Below are 16,555 nucleotides of genomic sequence, written 5' to 3'. Positions count from 1 at the left end.
CCTGCAGCCTCCAGCAGGTGCCCGGCCCGGCTGCCCCGCCTCTTCCTCACACCCTGCCCCAGGGACCTGCCTCCTGCACCCCCCGGCATGGCCCTGCCCCCAGGCTCCCTCACCTGCACCCCTGCCCGCCGCCGCCTTCCTCCCGTGACCCGCTGGAGCTGCCACAGCCCACAGCTCTGTCCTCAGATGGACCCTGGAGTCGCTCAGGAAGAGCAGCAGGGCCCAGGGTCCGGCCCACACCCAGCACGTCCTTCCCTCCCGCCCTGCCCTGCCCACCTTCAGTCCCACCCGCAGCCCCCCAGGGGCCATGCCTGCTCCTACCACAGGCCCCTTGCACATGCTGCACCCTGGCCGACACCTTCCCTTCTCACTCCCCTTCCTCAGGCTCAAAGCCAGGCTGTCCTCTCTGGCCTCCGTGTAGACAGCAACATGCGGCCCACCCCAGGCACACCCCAGGCACACCCCAGGCACACCCCCACCCAGAGGGCCCCACTCTGGCCTGTGGCTCGTCCACCTTACACAGGGGCCTCTTTGTCCCAAGAGCACAGGCCCTCGGCCTCCTCGGCTTTGCTTCCCCCCCCCCCCCCCCGCCAGGGCAAGTGGCCGTGAGGTGGTGCCCGAGGCCAGGCAGGGCTTGGTGGACGTGGTCAACACGCTTCTTAGACCCCCGCAGGCCACTGTTTCTCGGGCCCGGACGCTCCCCCAGGGCCGTGTCCCCCTGCTGGTCGCACACCCTGACCACAGCTCCAGCACGGGGCCCGGTGGGGCAGGAGAAGGGACGGACACTCCCCAGAGGCCGCTCAGCCGCGTGTCCTGTGGTCACAGTCCTGCTTCTCACTGGCCCGAGTCTGGACCCGCCCACAGTCTCGGCTGCATCTTCCTGCTGCACGGGGGACTCCAGAGCCAAACCGCAGTGACGGGGCAGCCCGGACAGCCCCAGACAAGGCTCCAAGTCCGGCTTCCAGAAACACGACTGGGGCCACACAGTGCTTTACTCAGGAACAAGCAAGACTGCTCTGCAGAGGGTTGGTGACGGCCGTCAATCATGGCAGACCCCCAGAGGACTGGTGACAGCCATCAATCATGCAGACCCCCAAGGACTGGTGATGGTCATCAATCATGGCAGACCCGACTGGCGATAGCCATCGACCATGGCAGACTCTGCTGGGACAGTGACAGGCCTTAATCGTGGCAGAATCCCCTCAGAAACAGTGATGATGGCTCCTGGCTGACCTCTCGGCACCCCCAGAGCCTGCCAGTGCCCAGGGATGTGGCATGCAGCGTCCGCAGACCTGAGCTCAGCTAGGTCTGGGGTCACAGCTGTCATGGGGAGAGTCCTGTGGGGGCGAGTCTCAGGGACTTAGCACAAAGACCTGGGCCGAGCAACATCCAGTGAGTGGCTGAGACCCCTGGGGACCCCCGGGGACTCCCAGGAGGCACTGAGGGGACGGGGTAAGAGAGAAGGACCCCAGGGGTCTTCTCGCCTTGGGTGAGGCCTGAGCACATAGGACAGGCGGGGGGGCGCGGGGGGGTCTGGGCCTCTCCACAGGCCGGCTCCAGCACGAAGCCGGCCCGGCTGTCTCGGGCCTTGGGCGTCACTTCACGGAGGCGTCTGCCACCCCCTGGCCCTCTCATTTCTAAGCGAGGGGCTGACCAGAGTAACTCTTCTCCCTCCCTCTGTAAACCAGCGGAGAATGACCCTTCTCTGCGCTTTAGGTCTTCAGCCGGCTGGAGCAGAGCGACCCAGAGCCAGAGCCGGCCACCGGCCCCCACCCCGCGTCTGAAGTGGCACAGCTTTGGGGGTGACCCCCGGCCACTGCCCCGGAGCCCGGGCTCGGGAAAGGCTGTTTCAAGTTGACCCACTGCAGGCCCGTGAGTCCCCACAACGTCCTGGTGGACACAGTGCATTTGCTCTGACATTACTTGGCCTATAGAATTCACCAGCTTCTTATCACGTCTGTCTCATCCGCATTTCACTCTAAAAGCACAAAGAACGTTTCCGCGTCTAAAGGCTAACGAGTAGGGGTGGGCTTACAAGAGAACACTGACTTCACTAAACCTGACCAGCGTCAGGGCCGTCCACAGGACTCATCCGTCAGTCCCCAGGGAAAGCAACTGCCCACCCTGGCGGGGAGGCCCAGGGCTGGCCACCCGCCCCGAGGGCCAAGGGACTGAAGTCCCCTCCCTTTGGCCTTGTCCTCTGCGATGCCCAAGGGCCAGAGGGAGGCCCAGAGGGACAGGCTGTGCGTGTGTGGGGGCCCCTGCATGGCTAGGAACCCCCTCGAGTGAGCTGCCACAGGAGACCAGCAGGCACGCTCTCCTCCAGGGCTGGGCCGGGCCTCAGTGTCCATGGGGCTGGGCGGGGCCTCACTGTCCATCAGGGTGGGCGGGGCCTCACTGTCCATCAGGATGGGCGGGGCCCCAGTGTCCATCAGGCTGGGCGGGGCCTCACTGTCCATCAGGCTGGGCGGGGCCTCACTGTCCATCAGGGTTGGTGGGGCCCCAGTGTCCATCAGGCTGGGTGGGGCCTCACTGTCCATCAGGGCTGGGTGGGGCCTCACTGTCCATCAGGCTGGGTGGGGCCTCAGTGTCCATCAGGCTGGGCGGGGCCTCAGTGTCCATCAGGCTGGGCAGGGTCTCACTCCCACCATAACACTTGGCCCAGGGGTCTCGTGTCTCCCAGCTCGGCGTCCCCTTGCCCGAGGAGGCTGGCTTGACAAGTGACCAGGACCCCACTGCCCTCTCAGGTGCAGGAGGCTGGGGCACTGGCCAGCCCCCCTCTCCCTCCTGTGCGTGAGGGGCAGAGCTGGGGGCGCGTGGCCGGCACTTCTCTCCGGCGTGGGGGGCGCCTGCAGCCCCAAGCATCTGCCAAGACGTCTCGGCGGCTGAGCCGGGGACAGGCTGGGCGTCCCCAGGGCTGTCTCTGCTGGCTGGTTTCCCCCAGTGCCCGTTTCCCAGGACCCCGGTGCCCACCTACCTCCAACGTGGGGGGGAGGCCCGCAGAACAGCACCACGCCCTGCCCCTCGCGGACGAACACGGTGCCACGGGCCTTGGCCTTGAAGTCCTCGATGTCTGGGGAGAGAAGGAGACAGGTGAGAGCCGTCACCCTCGCGGGGAGACACAGACACGTGGGCCACGTCCCGGAACGAGGGGCGGGCCGGGGGCAGCTTCCCCGTCCCCTCCCCTCCGTCCCGGCAAGCACGTGCCCCGCCTCCATCGGCACGACCGTCTGTCCTCCTGCACTCTCCCCCGGGCCGGGACCGAGCAGGAAGCTTCATGTCCAGGCAGCAGACTCGGCCAGCAGGGACCCTCACCCCCGCCCCCAGAGTCTGCTGTCCACTTGGAGACTCACTCTGTCATAAAGCATCCGTCCACTCGGCCTCACGTCCACCCTGGAGCCGCACGTCCCTTCAGGGCTTCATGTCCATCCTGGACACTCATGTCCATCACAGACCCTCATGTCCATCACGGACCCTCATGTCCATCCTGGACACTCATGTCCATCACAGACCCTCATGTCCATCACGGACCCTCATGTCCATCCTGGACACTCACGTCCATCACGGAGCCGCGTGTCCAGCACCCACACCGGGGAAAGGCTGACCCAGAACGGGTCTGGGTGCTGATCTGGGGGTTTTCTGGGGGCCTGGGATGGAAGGAGCGGGGAGAGTGGGTGGGAGGAGCCGGGGGAGTGGGTGGGAGGAGCCGGGGGGGTCTCTGCTCCCGCCTCCCCAGCCCTGGCTCTCAGGCAGCCTCCAGCCCTCATGGCCAGACTGTGTCCACCGAGGTGTGGGGTCACGGCATGAGTCTGGACGTTAGGTCCAACCCCATGAGACGACTCAGGACGCGTGATGGGCTGGGGTCATGGAGCACCAACGTGGAAGAGAGAGAGAAGCAGAGGCAGCACCGTGACAGGCTCGTCAGGGAGCCAAGAGCAGCCAGGCCTGGGTTTCGGGTCCAGAATTCCTGGAATTGAGCACAGGCACCTGGAATGGAGTCGTGACTTCCCCGAAGTGAGAGGCCATGTGAGGTCAGCTGAGGGTGCCAATCAGACGCAGTAGGGAAACCCCTGTATGACCCTTATGTAACTCTCACGCAACCCTTATGTGACTCTGACTTGTAACCAATCAGCTAAGTACGAGCGGTGGGAAGCCCCCAGGCTGCAGCCAAAAGGGTGGTCGGCGGAAAGCCCCTGTTATATAATGTGGTGGTATTAAAAACCCCTCGCTTCTGAGAGTTGGGCCGCTCATTTCGAGAAGGCTGGCACCCTGTCAGTGAGCCGGACGAGGGCCCTTGCTCCAGCTAGCCAATAAAGACCCTTTGCTTATTGCACCGAAGCTTGTCTTCCTGATTCCTCGGGGCAGATCTCGGCCTTGTTTAACAGAACGTCTCTAACACAGCTTCCAGGGACCAAGCTCCCCCGGGCACCTCTCCTGGGCATCCGTGAGCAGCAGTCCATCTCTGCCCGTCTGCCCTGGCTCCAATCCCCTGGACTCCGTGTTGTGCTGGCTGGGAGGAAGTTCTGCAACTGCACTGGGCTATGCGGCTGTGTGGCCAGTTACTCCCGTCACTCAAGCCACATGGCCGTGCTCTGGCTGTGCTCTGAAAACGCCCTTCAGAGGTGCACAGCAAATGGGGGCACAAGTCCAGAAGGACCTGCCCACACCAGCACTGGCCCCAGAAAGCCGCCTGGGCACACAACGCACCGAGCAGCCTGCCCCTTGCCGATGGTGGAATGACATCTAAGAGGTAACAGGAAGATGGAAAGTACAGAGATACCAAGAGGAGGAGGAAAGGCCAGGTGGGTCCCGAGGAACACCAGCCCCTGTGATCTGCCGGACGAAGACTTTAGGCCAACAGTCACATCAATACCAACAGTCTGAAAATGATGTTTGAGCAAAGAGTCGGTAAACTAAAAGAGAAGTTGATGAAAAAAGTAAAAGAAATCATCCAAATAGAAGTAATAGAACGTAGGAACACAGGACCAAGCCTCTGAAGCAGTGAGAAGCACATGTTAGAGGCACAAAACTAAAAAGGAAATCAGTACTCTCAAAGATGCAGCAAGCAACTCCACTAAGGAAGAAGAGGAAACAGAAAAGAGATTGAGGAAAAGGGAAGAAAAAATAAGGGAACTTATTGAAAATGCCAAGTGGAACAATTTCAGAATCATAGGAATTCCAGAAGGAGAAGAAAGAAGAAAGATTAGTGGGAGAGTTGATGGGGATAAGTGTCACCAGCATGAAGGGCACAGAGGAACCCAGATGTAGGAGGCTCAGAATACGGGCTAGAGCCAACCCAAAGCTACACCACGTCATTCTGAAATAAAATCACCAGAGCAAAGTACGGAGACTGACTCCTTACAGCTGAAAGACAAAGACAGATCTAACATTCTGGACAGCGTGGCAGATTCATGGCGGATTTCTCTAGAGACACTCTACAAGCAAGACCAGGATAGCATATACTGAGTACTGAATGCAGGGAAGCTTTAGCCCAGACGCCTCTGCTCAGAACAGAAGGGACTAAGACATTCTCAAACAAACAGCAGTGAGGACACATTTGGAAACTGACCCAGCGCTGGCGAGGGCCGAAGGACCACCCAGAGAACTGCAATTTCTCTGTATTCCCTGTGTTTTCCCTGTGTATTCCCGGCCTCCGTGCTGTGCCCCGCCAGCCCAGGTGAGCTCGCCTCTGGCTGACATCCTGGGCCTACTCCAGGACGGGCGGCAGAGCCTCCTCTCCCAGGTGCATCTCAGCAGCCTCCACGCCACCCCTGCGCTGCACTGGAGGCCACACCACGGCACCTAAGGAGCGTGGCCACATCCTCACACACTGCGTGCTGCCCACAGCCGTTCTTCCTGCCGTGCTGTGAGGGTGGGCAGAGATGGCAGAGAACAGCCTCGAGTTTACTCCATCAGCGTCTCCCAGGGGTTAGCTCCAAAGCCTCGCCCCAGCCCAGCAAGAACTCTAGAAAACAAAAGGGAAAGCACCTAGAAACCGCCCAGCTCAGTGAGTAAAAGCATCACTGGAGGCATAAACAACACCAGAAAACCCTCAGACGGCGGCTGTGGGGGCACGAGGATGAGGATGGTCGATGAGTTCAAAGAAAACATCGCACGGGAGTCAGCCACGCACCAGGAGCCGGAGCTGAGACGAAAACTCGACTACAACCAGAAACGACAAGCTGAAGAACACGGTAGGGGATATAAAAAGGTCACGGGAAGCTCTGACCAGGAAGATGACAGAGGCTGAGCAGAAGAACCGGGCGCTCCGAGATGAGAGGGAGGAAGCCACTGGGAAACAGCCAACGGTGGGAAATAAACCGAGAAGAAACGGAGACAGTGTATCAACGGAGACAGTGTATCAACGGAGACAGTGTATCAACGGAGACAGTGTATCAAGAACGTTGGGGTGGTTCAAGAGGAGCAGAGTCCCTGAGGAACAGAAAGGCAGAGGTGACGGAGAAACAAGTTAAGATGTTTAACTGCTAAAATCCATAAAACTTGCCACAGCCGAGGGTCACAGGCCAAAGGTCCAAGAGGGTCAGTGAAAACAGACACAATTAGGAGAACGCCAATGCACATCATGCCCAAAACAACAAAATTCAACGGCAGAAACAAAACATTGAAAGCAGTAATATCAAAAGAAAATTTATATACAAAGGAAAGCCCATAAGCTACATAGCAGATCTATCAAATAAGACTCTACAAGCAGAAGAATATGACAGAATATAGTACAAAAAATCTCAAAGAAATGAAAGGCTCACCAGGAACACTCTATCCGGCTAGGTCATCATCCAGAATTAAAGGGGCTGTAAGAGCTTCAGAGACAGGCAACAGCTTAAGGAATTTGATTTGAAGCCTTGAAACCAGTTTTGCAAGAAGCACTAAAAGAGCTCCTTTAAAGGACAGGAGAAACTCCCCATTGTACTACAGTGAGTATGGCCCGCACTAATGGGCGTCTTCTACGAGATTAAGAGCAGTTAAAAAATATCACAACTAATCATCACAAATTGACTCTTAATAATTTATTTTCTGATGATTCCATTTGCCGTTCCTTCAAGTTTCATTGGACCAAGTAATAAGAAATAATTTTAATTTTTGCCTGCCGAGAGGGCAGAGTAGGGGGTGAGAGGGAGACCGGGGTGTTGGTGGAGGGTGGGAGATAGTGTTGGGATTGGTGTTGGAACCCTGTGTGCCCCAGAGCATCTCTATTCATGAACAACGTTGTAAGTTGCCATGTCTCAATAAACATCCCTGAAAAGAATGGTAAAATTCCATAGTGCAAACTACCAAACTCCATATATAGACGCGATTAAAAAGTTGTTTATAGAAACAATTTCTTCGAATATCAGTGAAGTATCTCCTCCACCAAAGGACAGGTTTCAGGATGGGTCATGAGACAAACCCAACCTTGACACTCACAGGGAGCTACGCTTAAACTCCCGTGATAAACACAGGCTCGCGGTTAATGGTCAGAGACACGATACAGGCTAATATCAGAGACAGTCACGCTGGCTTCAGACCAAACACCTTTCAAACTAAAGAAGATAACAGACGACAGGGAAGGATGCTGCGTTCTGGCGAAGGGTCAGTGATCACGAGGGGTTGATGCTCACCAACAGACACACTCGCTGAATCAAGGAGCACCTAGGCAAGAGTCGAGGAGACACATTGATGAGAGTACAACAGGAAGGAGACACGTCAACACTACACTCGCATCATGGACAGCAGCAGAGAAGAAGCAAGAGCCCTACAGGAGGAAACGAAAGAACGGGGCCTAATAAACACATCCAGGACCCTCGAGCCCCAGAAACTGAGTATACACTATTCCCCGGTGCGCACGGCACAATCTCCAGGTTGTATCACATGCTGAGACTCTGCTGGAACATTCATAGAGTCACAAAAATATAAATCATACCAAATACCTCCTCAGACCTCAAAGTAGGAATCAATCATAAGAAGAAAGTGGAAAAAAGATTAATACCTGGAAGTGAAGCAACATACTGCTAAGAGGCGACTGTATCAAAGGTTAAAGCAAATAATAAAACAGACTGTGTGAAACAAGCAAGAATCAAGACTCTGGGTGGAGTGATGCCAGAGGGGGAGGGCATTTGCCTCGCACGCAGCTGACCTGGGCTCAGTCCCAGTATCTCGTATGGTCCCCGAGCTGGAGTAATTCCTGAATGCAGAGCCAGGAGTAACCTCTGAGCATCACCGGGTGTGACCCCAAAATTAAAACAAAAAAAAAATGAAGACACTAAGTAAGAGAACCTACGGGACATAGCAAAACTAGTACTAAGGGAAAAGTTTATAGCTATTCAAGCACTAACAGAAAAAATAAGACTGAAATCAACAATTTCACCTTTCAGCTAGAGAAACTAGAAAAAGAACAGCAAATAAATCCCAAAGCGAATAGAAGGCAGGAGATTAGAGCAGAAATCAATGATATATAAAGCAAGAAAACAATATAAAGTGTCAACAAAATCAGGAGTTAGTTCTTTGAGAGAATAGAGAAGATTGACAAACCTTTAGCTAGACTCGTTAAGAAAAAAGATTTAAAATAAATAGTATCAGAAATGACAGGTAGAAAATTACAACAGACACTCAGAAACACACGCACACATACAAAATCATCAGAGGCCGCAATGAACAGCCTCATGCCATCAAGCTTGAGAACGGAAAGAAATGATTCCTCTAAAATCATATGAACTCTCAAAATTAAATGAAGAGAAAACAGAAAATGTGAATAGACCAGCCTCGAGGAAAGAAATTAAAACTGTAATTAAAACCCTCCTCCAGAGCAGAAGCGCAGGTTTCGATGGATTCCCTAGCGCCTTCTACTAAAATTTCAGGGAAGACTCAGTGCCCAATTCCTCAAGATCTTCCGAAATACCGAGGAAAGAGGGATCCTCCCGAACAGCGTCTACAAAGCCACTATCACAAGGACTCCTAAAGCAGAGACTGTTAAAGAGAAAACGATAGACCAATATCCCAATAAACTTCAATGCAAAGTGCCTCCACAAAATCCCAGGGAATCAAATCCAACAATTTACCCCAAGAATCATGCCCCGAGATGCAGGGGGCTGCCTCCCAGAGTGCAGGGAGAGTTCAATACATGCAAATCACATGGTGTAACACACCGTCTCAACACAAAGAAACAGAAAACCACATGGTCGTGTCACTTGACACAGAAAAGGCTTCTGACAAGACCCAACACTCAATGGGATTGAAAAAAAAATGAATTTTCAAAAATAGGGACAGAAGGAACACACCTATCAAGACAGTCTACAGCAGACCCCCGACAACTCCACAGCCAGGATGGAAACTGAAGCTTCCCCCAGAGAGGTCAGAGATAAGCCCCGGCGTCCGCTCTGACCTCTCCTGCCCAAGGTAGACGCGGAGTCCTTGTCAGAGCAGTCAGACAGCAAACAGACATCGAAGGATCCAAAGTAGAAACAAAGAAGAAACCATCACTGCCTGTGAATGACATGATACTATACATTGGAAACCCTAAAGACGCCCTCACAGGAGTCCTAGAAATAACGCATCAATACAGTAAGGTGGCAGGTTACAAAATTAATGCACAAAAATGTGTGATATTCCCATACAAAAGTAATGAATGAGAGGAAAAACTAACAGATGATTCCCTGTGTGCGAGAGCGATAGTGCCCAGGCAGGGTGGTCTTGCCTTGCCCAAGCCCTGAGGTGATCCTCAGCATCCCATTTGGTCCTCTGGGCACTGCCATCGAGTCATCCCCCAGAGTGGAGCCACGGGAAAGCTCTGAGCACAGCCAACATGCCCCCAAACAAAGGACAGGATGAACAAAAAAGACTCAACCTTTCAAGACGGTGCCCCAACACATCAAACATCTAGTCATCACTGGAGATGAAAGTCCTGTTTGTTTGTTTGTCTGGGGCGACACCTAGCTGTGCTTAGGGCTTACTTCCGGCTCTCCTGGCAGGCTTGGGGACCACAGGGGTGCGGGGGATTAAGCCTGATTTGACAGCGTGCTGGGCAAACACCCAGCTAGGCATCTCATGCCCCATCTTTGTCTATACTGTCGCACTGTCATCCCATTGTTCATCCATTTGCTCGAGCGGGCACCAGTAACATCTCCATTGTGAGACTTGTTGTTACTGTTTTTGGTGTATCGAATACTCCAGGGGTAGCTTGCCAGGCTCTGCCATGCAGGCGGGATACTCTCAGTAGCTTGCTGGGCTCTCCGAGAGGGACGGAGGAATTGAACCCGGGTCAGCCACGTGCAAGGCAAATGCCCTGCACACTGTGCTATCTCACCAGTCCCATGTCTATACTACAGTGCTATAATTATCACAGTTCCATAGTACTGGAATAAAGAGACCTACAGACTAACAGAACGTAATTCAATTTTGAGTTCCCCCACCACACACAGATTTATAGACAGTTAATAAACACAGGAGTTAAATATACAAAGTGGGAAAAGGAAATATCTTCAGCAAATAGTATCGAAAACACTGAATTGCCACATGTAAATAAATGAAATTATAACCTTACCTCACCCCATTCTGAATTTACAAAAGTAAACTCCAGATGAATTAAAGACCTCAAGATTGGACTATAATCAATAAAATAAATCCCAGAAAATGTCAGAAGAACCCTCTAGAAAATGGACTGCACTGGTGTCTTCAACAGGAAGACCTCGGAGGCAAAAGGCAACAAAAACAAAAATAAACAAATGGGACAAATACAGAGTTTCTGCACAGAGAGAGAAGCTCAAGCGTTAATAAAAAAGATCCCCTGCTGAGAGGGAGGAAACATTGTACACAATGTATCAGATCAAGGGCTGATACCCAGATATGTGAAGCACCAGCAAGACTCAGCTGGAATCCGACCTCACACTCAGCCTCTCGGGTGTGATCACGTGGGCGCGGTGGTCCAGCTTGTCCGCAGAGGAGGTGACTGTTTCCCTGCATCCTCCCAGGCCCAGCACACATGTGCAGGTGTACATGTGAAATCACGGGATAATGTGTGGATCCGTGTCTATCTCTCCTGTGTCGATCCAACATGTCCACGTCCAGTCAAGACTCCGGAGAGCCTGGCCGTGACGGTGCAGCCACTGACCAGAGCTTCTGTCCCCAGACGCACCTCAGGACGAGCCTTGCGGCCAGTGTCCAGCTGCCTTCAGTCCCCGCCTCCCCCATGCCCACCCATTGGACGCTCCTGCAGTGCCCCAGGGGAGCTCCTCTGACGGGAGCGTCCTATGACTCATTTGGGTTGTTATTGTCGTTTTCTTTCTGGGTCGCACCAGGCAACGCTCAGGGGTGACTCCTGGCCCCAAACTCAGGAATTATTCCTGGCGGTGCTCAAGGGACCATATGGAATGCTGGGAATCGAACCCAGGATGGCCATGTGCAAGGCAAACGCCCTACCTGCTGCGCTATCGCTCCAGCCCCCTACGGCTCATTGGAAGGCATGCTGGCCGCCTGGCTTGGAAGCTCTCAGGGAGCTCCACCCAGGGGTTCACAGCTCCCCACTCACACACACACACACACACACACACGCACACACACAGACTCACTCACTCATACACTCACGCACACACGCACACACACGCACAGACTCACACTCACACACTCACACACATACACACACTCACACATACACACACTCACACATACATAAACATACTCACACACACTCACACATACATACACACACAAACACACACACTCTCACACACAAACACACACTTTCACATACACACACTCACACACACGGCAATGTCACTCCAGAATGGGTCTCAAAGAGGGACGGAGGCAGAGGTGCGGCCTGGGAAATGGGTCCGGATGGTGACCCCCCTGCTTTGGGGCTGGCGGGGCCTGGTGGGGGGCACTGAACCCAGCTCCCTGCCCCTACACCTCCCTCAGTGTCTGGCACCCAGGGTCACGGTGCCCACCCAGAATCTCTGGGGGCTCTAGCCGGGGGTGGGGGCATTAAGGGAAGGAGTGGCAGGGCGTGGGCAGGTCCAGAGCAAAGGGGGAGGGTCCGATCGGAACAGCTCTGGCGCCCACAGAGGGAGCTCCTGTCACCGCGGGGGGCAGAGCTGCAGCCCAGCCTTCCCTGCTGTGTGTGTGAGCAATCTCACAAACACACAGACCCCTGCCCCCAAGCCGAGCCCTGCCCAGGAAGCTCGTGACTGGGGGAAGCAAGATTTACCTGCATCCCAGCAGTGAGGGGGAAATAAATTGCGTGGTTTCATTAGTTTCTGTTCAATGAAATCCTTATTTTATTGCTCAGCTTTGACACTTCTTCCAGAACTTCAACTATCTTTCCTCTCACCCACTCAGGAGCAGCGGCAGCACCAAAAAATCATCCGGACATCTGGATATTGCACTCGGTAATTTATGGGGCGCTCCGTCATCCTGCTGGGTACCGCCGAGGAGATAAAAGGAACTGCACCCACACCACGAATAAAGGACTTGGAAAAATAGTCCTTTTTCTCCCTCCAAATATTAAATTTTATCAATCAGAATCTAACAGCTCTGGGACCAGGACATGCTTTGTGGTTAATAATATCTCAATCACACATATTGCTTTTCCAATACGGCTTGCAGGGGACTGATTTGTGACAGAGTTGATAGAGGAAACGCAGAGGGACAGGCATAGCGCCGAATAAATCAGGTTACCACGGAATTGATGGAATGGGTGCGGAGGCTCGGACGCCGGCTCTGCGCCTCTCCTTGTGGCTCCTCAGGAGAGCCAAGCCCCCGCCAGGCCAGCAGCAGGAGGCAGGGACCCTCTGATTGCCTCTGGGGATGGGGGCTTTCTCCAGCAGAGTCACCCCGGGGACGTGAACAGCTTCTCGGCAGCACTAAGGGAAGGAGGAGGAGCACTGGGCACAGAGTCCTTCTCTGAACTGTGCTTTCCAGAGCATGGGGTCGCTGGGCTGTAGGGCCAGCTCAGGTCACTGGGCTGCAGGGCCAGCTCGGGCTCTCTCTGGCAGGGAAGTAGGCGTCCACAGAGGTGGGCGTCGTCCTGTCTCTTTGCAAGTGCCCATCCCAGGGGACACGGAGCCAGATGGAGCCGGGAAGCAGCAACTGTGCCACAGGCGGCGTTTCTGTCCCGGGCGTGAGAAACACTCCCACACGGCACAAAGACAAGAATAACGCCAGGGACATGAGAGACTGAAGGACAAGAGCGATCAGTTTCCCATACGCACATTTATACGATAAAAAGCCCATGATGTTAAAATAAAACAAACATGATTTAAAAATTTTGAGGTTTTTTTTTTTTTTTTTTTTTTTTTTTTACTTTTTGGGTCACACCCAAAGATGCTGCGAGGTTATTCCTGGCTCTGCACTCAGGAATCACTCCTGGCGGTGCTCGGGGGACCATATGGGATGCCAGGGATCGAACCCAGGTCAGCCGCATACAAGGCAAAAGCCCTCCCCGCAGTGCTATCACTCCAGTCCCCAAAATTTTGAGTTTTAAATACATTTAAAATACATGTAAATTGTGATTTAAATGTATTATATAGTTTGGATGATTTATGAAAGTGACCAAAGGAAATGGGCTGGAGCAATAGCACAGCGGGTAGGGCGTTTGCCTTGCACACGGCCGACTTGGCTTTGATTCCTCCGTCCCTCTCAGAGAGCCCAGCAAGCTACCAAGAGTATCCCGCCCGCAAGGCAGAGCCTGGCAAGCTCCCTGTGGCGTATTCGATATGCCAAACACAGTCACCACAAGTCTCACAATGGAGACGTTACTGCTACAGTGCTGCCAAAGGAAATAGGAACCGTTTAACATAAAGTTAGGCAAAGACCAATTGTAAGAAAATTACAAAAGAATTAAAAATTACCAATAAGCATTTGAAAACTTCAATTTTATTAACAAACCTAGAAGACCAAATTAAACAGCAATATTCTTGCCTGTCTTCAGATGGTTAAATCAAACTTTAAGTCATACGTAATATTGAGCAGGATTAAGAAACTATAGCATTTATATAGTGTTGCTGTATGTATCATTTGATATAATCATTTTTCAAGGATTGTTAATCGATATGGACTCACATTTGAAGCCTGTTTCCGCCGGCCACTCAGCTTGCCAGGGCCCACCCAGGCTGTAATTGGTCAAATGAGCAGAGGCATATAGAAGGATCGTTTCCATACCACTGTCTAATGAAGTCTCGCAAAGTCCATTAGCTGCCAGTTATTTAAAATAATACGGCCGAGCCCCATAATCAGCTGCTCCGTGGCCGTTTAAAAGCAGGCGCGTGTCCGTCTAATTCTGTTCGATTCGTGTCTGAAGCCTCTTCTTGCGTCCAGAAATCTCTCTCGATTCACGGGACACTGATGAGACGATCAGGGCCCGCGGCAGGGCAGCCCAGGCATGCGGGGGCCGCTCGGCGAGACCCACCCAAGCAGAGCTGGACACCGCGGACGGTCCTGCGCAGAGGTGAAACCCAGAGGGTGCAGGGGCAAGGGCTGCGGGAGGGGCGTGGCCGAGAGGGGGCATTGCCCAGAGGGGCGTGGTCAGGGAGGGGCGTGGTTGGCGATGGGCGTGGTAGATAAGGGGCATGGTTGGTGGTGGGCGTGGCCTAGAAGGGTGTGGTTAGTTGTGGGCGTGGCCGAGAAGGGGCGTGGTTAATGAAGGGGTACAGCTGAGACAGGCATGGCCGAGTGGTGACCAAGTGGCGTGGCCTAGGCTGGGCGTGGCTGATAGGGGCGTGGCCGGTACGGGGTGGGGTTTTGCGGCTGATGGGCGTGGTCTGCGTGGGGCGTGGTCACAGAGGGGCGTGGCTGATGGGGCGTGACCGATGGTGGGGGTGCGGCTGATGGGCGTGGTCTGTGTGGGGCGTGGTCACAGAGGGGCGTGGCTGATGGGGGCGTGACCGATGGTGGGGGTGCGGCTGATGGGCATGGTCTGTGTGGGGCGTGGTCACAGAGGGGCGTGGCTGATGGGGCGTGGCTGCGGGGTGGGAAGGGGATGGGTGGAGGAAGACAGGATTGAGGGAGGGACGGAGAAGGGGGTGGGGCCGTGGGCGGGGCCAGGGAAGGGGCGGGGCCGACCGAAGGGGTGCAGCCGTGGAGCCGGGGCTAAGGAGAGGCTTGGTCCCAGGGCTGGGCGGGACTGGGGACGAGGGAAGGAGCACTGGGCTGAGGGTCTCCCGGGAGTTGCTGTCCTTCCATCTCGCCCGCAGGAGCCCACCCTGCTCCTCTTAGGGCGGGGCAGAGCCCGCCCCTGCGCGGGCTGTCCTGGTGCCCCCTCCCCTGACGCACCCCTACAGCAGCGCCCGCCACCCACCGCGGCCTGCGTCTCCGCCACCCCCCCGGCAGGCCCCGTGGCACCCAGCCCGCGTCTTCGCGGGTGTCTTGCCGAGTGCGTGGGGTCACAACTCACAAAGGACCTGAGGACGTGATCGGGGACGTAGCCGGGTTGGGGACAGATCACACTGTGCGCGTGTGTAAGGAAGCAAGAGCACTGTGCGCGTGTGTAAGGAAGCAGGAGCACTGTGCGCGTGTGTAAGGAAGCAGGAGCACTGTGCGCGTGTGTAAGGAAGCAGGAGCACTGTGCATGTGTGTGAGGAAGCAGGAGCACTGTGCGCGTGTGTAAGGAAGCAGGAGCACTGTGCGCGTGTGTGTAAGAAAGCGGGGGCACTGTGCGCGTGTGTAAGGAAGTGGGAGCACTGTGCGCGTGTGTAAGGAAGCAGGAGCACTGTGCGTGTGTGTAAGGAAACGGGCACCGTGCGCGTGTGTGAGGAAGCAGGAGCACCGTGCACGTGTGTAAGGAAGTGGGAGCACCGTGCGCGTGTGTGTAGAAAGCGGGGGCACTGTGCGCGTGTGCAAGGAAGCAGGGGCTGCGAAGGGACCGTGCGGTGCATTAGAAATGAGGTCGTGGGTTCTGCTCTTTCCGACTACGCGGGAAATTGTCCCCGACCAACCAGGCAAAGGAAACCCTGCGAGGTCGGGGTGTCCGTTGAGTGGAACAAGTCAGGCCTCAGGTCCCAGAACATTCGGGGCTGCACATGCTCAGTCCTGAGAGAACGGAGAACCGCCTAGAACAGTCCGGGTCCCTCTCGATGTGCAGAGCAGCGTGGGCAGGGCGGGCGAGGAGCACAGGGCTCGGTCCTCCCAGGCAGCTGCGGGGTGGCGTGGGAGCCCCCGGCCTCTGCCCCTGGCGGGTTTGTCTGTCTCATGACCGCCCCCCCCCCCCCGGGGTTGTGGGCCCTCGTGGGTTCAGGGCGAGACCGCAGGGCACCAGACTACGCATTTACTGCTGCAGACACACCACGCCCCGGCTTGCCCGGGTAGAGCCTTCTCCAGGCTGGGAACTGTGGGGCCTCGGACCCCAGGCCGAGAAACCCAAACTCCACAGAACTGATGGTGTAGTCGGGACCCTGCAAGTCTGATGGGGATGTTGCGTAGAAGCCACCGAGCTCAGGAGCTCAGACCCCCTGCTAGCACCCGCCCCCTCTGCACAGCCTCCACGGCCTTGGTAGCACCATTGCCAGGTATGACAATTACCTCCCGCAAATTATCTGTAATTGATCTTGTTGTTGTTACTAATTCGAGCAAC

At 55.1% G+C, this 16,555-nt stretch overlaps 1 protein-coding gene across 2 annotated transcripts in view; it reads right to left on the bottom strand.

Moving 5' to 3' along the window:
• The window catches only part of LOC101545784 (contactin-6), a 195,391-nt gene that overhangs the window by 87,462 nt on the left and 91,374 nt on the right, over positions 1 to 16,555 (bottom strand). For both annotated transcript variants that reach the window (XM_055135884.1, XM_055135885.1), the window contains exon 5: positions 2,978 to 3,073. In XM_055135884.1, the coding sequence (XP_054991859.1) occupies positions 2,978 to 3,073 (96 nt within the window). The remainder of the gene's footprint in view (positions 1 to 2,977; positions 3,074 to 16,555) is intronic.

Source organism: Sorex araneus, chromosome 4 (genome assembly GCF_027595985.1).
Source record: "Sorex araneus isolate mSorAra2 chromosome 4, mSorAra2.pri, whole genome shotgun sequence".
Lineage (NCBI taxonomy): Eukaryota > Metazoa > Chordata > Mammalia > Eulipotyphla > Soricidae > Sorex > Sorex araneus.
The sequence above is the reverse complement of the archived record's forward strand: the minus strand, read 5'-3'. Positions and strand labels throughout refer to the sequence as shown.